General features: G+C 42.9%; 1 protein-coding gene across 1 annotated transcript in view; it reads right to left on the bottom strand.

The window, feature by feature from the left end:
• Positions 1–317: 317 nt before the first annotated feature.
• LOC141117572 (ribonuclease inhibitor-like) overlaps positions 318–6,000 on the bottom strand; it is a 253,846-nt gene continuing 248,163 nt past the window's right edge. Inside the window, exon 9 of the mRNA XM_073610480.1 lies at positions 318–1,072. Within this exon, the coding sequence (XP_073466581.1) occupies positions 985–1,072 (88 nt within the window). The 3' untranslated portion in view covers positions 318–984. The remainder of the gene's footprint in view (positions 1,073–6,000) is intronic.

The raw sequence follows: 6,000 nt of genomic DNA, 5'->3' as shown, positions 1-6,000 counted from the left end.
CATCTCCTCCGTGGCGTCTTCTTCCCTTCTCCTCGGGCCGCTCCGCATCCACGATGGCATGGAGGGAGGCTCCCGCTCTTCTCTTCACCTTCTTGTCTTCATCTTCTTGTCTTCATCTTCTTTTCGGGTCGCTCCACATCCATGCATTGAGGGAGGTTCCCGCTGTGTGACACTTCTCCTCTTCTGACGGTTCTTAAATAACGGGGGGTGGGGCCACCCGGTGACCCCGCCCCCCTCTGACGCACTGTGACTTGACGGGACTTCCCTGTGGCGTCACGGGGAATGCCACAGGGAAGTCGTGTCAAGTCATTGTGCGTCAGAGGGGGGCGGGTTCACCGGGTGGCCCCGCCCCTGTTATTTAAGACAGTTATTTATGACAATACCATGAATATAAGCCTTTAAAATTAGCACTTTTGATTTCTCCCATAGACTTTTAAAGAGTGTTCCGCGACATTCGAATTTGCCGCGAACACCCCAAATTGTTCGCTGTTCGGCGAACTTGCGAACAGCCGATGTTCGAGTCGAACATGAGTTCAGCTCGAACTCAAAGCTTATCTCTAGCCAGGACTGAATCATGTCCTGACATTTCCATGGAAACCTCAGCTTCCTCTTCCCCTGTAAAAAAAAATGGGGTTGCTGGCAAAACATTGGCACAAGACTCCATTCAGAAATAAGAATTCCAGCAGCTATAGAGGTTTAGTAAGAGATGTGTAAGATTAAGGCCGGGGACCTATCGGAATCGATCATCAGTCTGGTTATGTTCCCTCATTTTATATATGAAATGCTTATTTATAATGGAGAAAGCCTTTAACCCCTTTATAACAAAATAAAATCCCTCTCCATCCTGTCCTTGTGTATTATTTCATCTGCGGAGGATCATTCTCCTCTTGGATTGGATTTTTCATTTCTAAATCTTCTCCTCATCATCCAGAGCAATGTCCTGACTCCATTCACCGATGTGGCAAAGCCTCTTCTCCGGGGTTATTAGCAGTAAATTTCCAGTCCCGGCCGGAGCTTTCTCAGCATTTTAAGTTCTCTTTTTGCATCCCGTGACAAGTTCTTGTTCCCGATCCTAGAAGAGAGAATACAAATAGTCATCAGATCTCAGCAGAACGCTCTCACCTCATAGAGATCTTCTCCCATCAGAACATAAATATAAATATCTTTATTGATGTACAAAAAATGATTTATATATAAATGAATCCAGTTTAGGCATGACCCTCCCCCCTCATTAGGAACAGACAATGTTGTCCATGAGCTACACACTATATCCCCCTATCATTCAGACACAGTGGGGGTGATTTACTAAGATGAATGCGCTGCGCCGTTTCACACCTTAATTGTTGCGCCGGAAAAATCATTGCTTAAACGTGCAAACCGGCGCATGCAAACGATAATAAATATGTAAACTGCAACTGGTGTTAGGGTAACTGCAGTTTTCTCATTGATAATAGCGCACGCTCAATACAATTGGTTAATTTCATCTCATTGGATGTGTCTTGTTAGGCATTTAGTAGGGGTTCTCAGTGAATTAACACTTTGGATGCTAATCTCATTCCTATCACTTCTAATATATCTTTGAAATGTGTTTTTTTGTATTTTTCTAAACCCAATAAATTAATATTTTCAGATCTTGATCTTTAGAGGTGACCATACACTTCAATCAGTTAGATCTTAAATAAATTAGATTTAGTGCAAGAGCCTGTTTGATTTCCTATAATTTGAATTAATAGTTTAAGTGCGTCTTCTATTACCTATTTTTTAATATGTCTGAATGGGTGTTAGGGACCCACACAAACACCAACCCATGCTAAAAAAAAGTCTTAATTTGCAAATAAGGATCATCTCTTCCTCAGAGAACAGTGAGAGGGTGGGAAGAAATTAGCAGCAGTACAAGCAACTTCCTGTAGGGGCGTGATGCCTTTCCTGTATGCTGCCCACCGCTTCTGGGAACCAGATATGTGCCATGGGTACATACCTCCGCACACACAGCACTCGTGCATCTCGCATACACAGCGGTCGTGCATTTAGCTGCAGGAATCCATATATTGATGTAAATTAATAGTAAAGCAGATGCAGTTTCCAGGACTGGACTAACAAATGTTTCTAGTGAAAGGCAACTGGTGTTTTCTATTAAACAAGGCCTAATGGGCCATTGACACGCATCACAGTTGAACTTAGGAATGTGTCTTTGCAAAGTTAAGCTAAATACAATCATTTCTTATTTTTGCTTTGGGATAGAGTGCAGAGGGATTAGAAGTCTTGTGAGTTTTTGGGGATGTCTGCACCCCTGATAGGGTGAAGACACCTTCCAAATTTTGCCACTTTCTCCTTTAAATTTGTTCACTTTTTTGCTTCGACATGATTGGATGATAAAATCACCAGTGCTTCCTCTCAGATTTACAGTACACTTGTATTGCAGAGTGGATTTGCATTTGATAAACCCCAAAATAACTAATTTGGGGTGTACACAACAAAGTGCTAGAGTGCAATTTGCCTAATGAGGATACTATTTAGATTAACCTGTGTGTCGCCAAGGAAAGACATTGGTAGGGTTTTACCCTCATTTCCTGTCACATAACTAATTTTAAGAAAAGGGACACAAAGCCCAACCTAAGAAAGACAAGCAGGGGTTCTAACACTCACTTGGTTTCCCTCAAATGCCCACAATTAGAATAAGATTGTCTGGAGCTCGATTTTAGCTCAGTGCTCTAAATCAGTGCTTCTCAACCATGTCCTCAAGTACCCCCAACAGGCCATGATTGCAGGTTTTCCTTCATCTTGCCTAGGTGCTTTAAATCACAGTCAATGACTTTGTATTTTGGACAGCTATTTTAGCTAAGATAAATTCCCAAAACATTGTCCTGTTGGGGGTACTTGAGGACTGACGCTGAGAACCACTGCGCTAAAATGGAAAATGTAATGCTTACCGCTCTGTAATTTTCCTTTCCTGGTGCCTATCCATGGTAGCATACACACAATCCAAGCATGTGCGACTATGAAGGCAACAGAAAAGTAGTTTGTAGACAAATCACACCTTTTTTTGTTTTGCCATGCCAATCAGCCTAGTTAAGCTGCAGTTGGAAAATCTGTTGCATGAAAAGTAACAAAACACATAAAACATAAAAATTTGCTACAAATTGTCTTGGTCAACAAAACAGGACTTGGAAAAGAGCAAGGAAAGCAAAAAAACACATGTATGTTAATTTGAGACATTAACAGAATATGGTTTTTGAGGTCTGACCATTTTGCATTGGTAATTAACAGGAGCTAAAAGGATTGCGCCCATAAATTGATAGCTATTAAGGATTTAAACATTAGTCACAACATCTTGAGAAAGATTTTGCTAAATAATGCAGCACAGACAATTAAATCAAAATGAACAACCTACAAACGACACACATTGACAACATCATAAATATTTCAGGAGAAAATATCCCCCACCCAAAAAAATATAATTTCTGTCACACAAAATTTGAGATCTGGATCTCAAATTTTTTGACAACAAAATCCGTTGTTGGAAATTCCGATTGTGTGTACATAATTCCGACGCACAAAGTGCCACGCATGCTCAGAATCAAGTAGAACAGCTATTGAACTTCATTTTTCTCAGCTCGTCGTACGTGTTGTACGTCACCGCGTTCTTGATGTTCGCAATTTCCAACCAACTTTGTGTGAGCTTGTGTATGCAAGAAAAGTTTGAGCCAACATCCATCGGAAAAAATACATGGATTTTGTCGGAATGTGTGATCAATGTCCGATTGTATGTACGGGGCATTAGCCAAAAAAGCTCTCATCCTACAACCTAAACCTCATATTATAACTCATATGACTCTCATCCCTTCCTCCTACCTCATCTCATTCCTTCAGGTCACTCCTTGCCGACTTGGGATGCACGCCCTCCACCTCCGTTTCTTCCACACCCCTTCTGCGTAATCTACGCCTTCTTTTTCCACATCTCCAAGGTAAAACAGGTGCAATCTTGCCAGCACCAAGTCCACACATTCCTCCACTAACAGTACCATATTTTTCCTCACATGCAGACATCTAACATCCCACAACACCTCCTTCATAACACTTGAAAATGTCCAGACTTTCTTCTGAAGCTCCTTTTCCCCACCCACCAGACCAAACACCCATACTTCCATACATAAAGTCTGCACACCAATCACCTCCTTTACAAACTTACCCAAACGCCTCCTTACTCTACAAGCAAACCAACAACCCCAAAAAACGTGGTACACAGATTCCAGAGATGCACACCCCTCCCTCGGGCATTGGTCCGACCTACTCAGGTCTCGAGTTTAAGAACAACTTTGTCATCAGACATTCGTGGAATGTAATCCAGGCAATTTCCCTCTGCCTATTGGAAGCCCATTCCCCATTTCAAACTTGACCACACCTCCTCCGCCACTTTAGACTTAGGATTGAACATATTACAAACTGTCTGGCCTCTTGTCAACCACAGCTTCAATTTCTTATCGGTACAAGCACCTCCCAACCCCTCCAAACCAAAATCCTCATAGAATGTTCTTAGTCTCAAACAAAATATGGGGATTATTAAGGACATAGGCTTTGATAGGTCCCTCTTGCACCACCCCCATCTTGCAAACAACCTCCCTGCATGGTATTTCATAATACTTGCAGCCCTACAGTTGCTCACTACCGATCTAAAAGTGCCAAGCCAATATTGCATGTCAACAAAATTCCCCACATTCGGAAACTCATACCCTCCTTTACTCACCCCTCTCTGCACCACCTCCCTCCGGAGCCTCTCCATCTTGGAGCCCCAGAAGAAGCGGTAGAAGGCAGCCTCCAGTTTCCTACACCAAATCTTTTTAGGGGGAAATACAAGGTTAAAAAACACAACCAACGGCAGAAAGACTACCTTTGCGATCAATGTCTTACCAGTCAAAACCAGCAACCTTGATTTCCAGAAATTACCTTTGTTTTTGATCTTATTTACTGCCACCTCCGCATTCACCTGACTATTGAGATTCCTCCCAAAATAGATCCCCAGCACCTTCACAGTTTCCGTCTTTGGAATCATATCTGACTAGGGATGAGCTTCGTGTTCGAGTCGAACCCATGTTCGACTCGAACATCGCCTGTTCGGTCATTCGCTGAATTGCCAACGATATGGGTCGTTCGCGCAAAAATTCGAGTGGCGCGTCACGGCCCATAATTCACTGCAGCATCGCAGTGCATTGCTGGCTGATGATTGGCCAAGCATGCACTATGACCCGCATGCTTGGCCAATCACAGCGCCGTCTGTACAGAGAGCTGTAATTGGCCAAAGCCAGGGTGGCTTTGGCCAATTATGGCTCAGGGGGTTTAGTACACGCCCCACACTATATAAGGCCGCCTGCATGTCGGCCCTGTGTAGTGTGTTCCGGCGTTGAGAGACAGAGACAGAGAGACAGTGTCATTTGATTTACGTTAGATAGATTAGGCAGGACAGTCAGTCAGTTAGCTGCACTTACAGAGTATTGTGTATATATATGCATCCCAGGTGTTGTATATATATAAATATACACTGTATTCAGTTTAGCTAGATCTGTTCTTGTTATTCTCTTCCTACTGACAGGCAGGCAGGTGTTGTTACAGTATTTACAGCTACCTGAAGAAAATTGGTGGTGTTCTTCTGATCCTGTTAGTACCACAGTCAGGTAGCTACAGTATTTACAGTTAGTGTGGTGCGTCCTCTGCAAAGTGTTCAGCTAAAGCTACCTGTAGAAGATTGGTGGTGTTTTCTGATCCTATCATTAATGCAGGCAGCTACATTATTTACAAGTTAGTGTAGTGCTACTTCTGCACAGTGTTCAGCTAAAGCTACAAGATAGTGTAGTGCAACCTCTGCACAGTGTTCAGCTAAAGCTACAAGTTAGTGTAGTGCGACCTCTGCACAGTGTTCAGCTAAAGCTACAAGTTAGTGTAGTGCAACCTCTGCACAGTGTTCAAGCTAAAGCTACCTATAGAAGGTTGGTGGTGTTTTCCTGA

This window comes from Aquarana catesbeiana, linkage group LG13 (genome assembly GCF_042186555.1).
Source record: "Aquarana catesbeiana isolate 2022-GZ linkage group LG13, ASM4218655v1, whole genome shotgun sequence".
Taxonomy (NCBI): Eukaryota; Metazoa; Chordata; class Amphibia; order Anura; family Ranidae; genus Aquarana; species Aquarana catesbeiana.
Note: the sequence above shows the minus strand (reverse complement) of the source record. Positions and strands in the feature narration are given on the sequence as shown.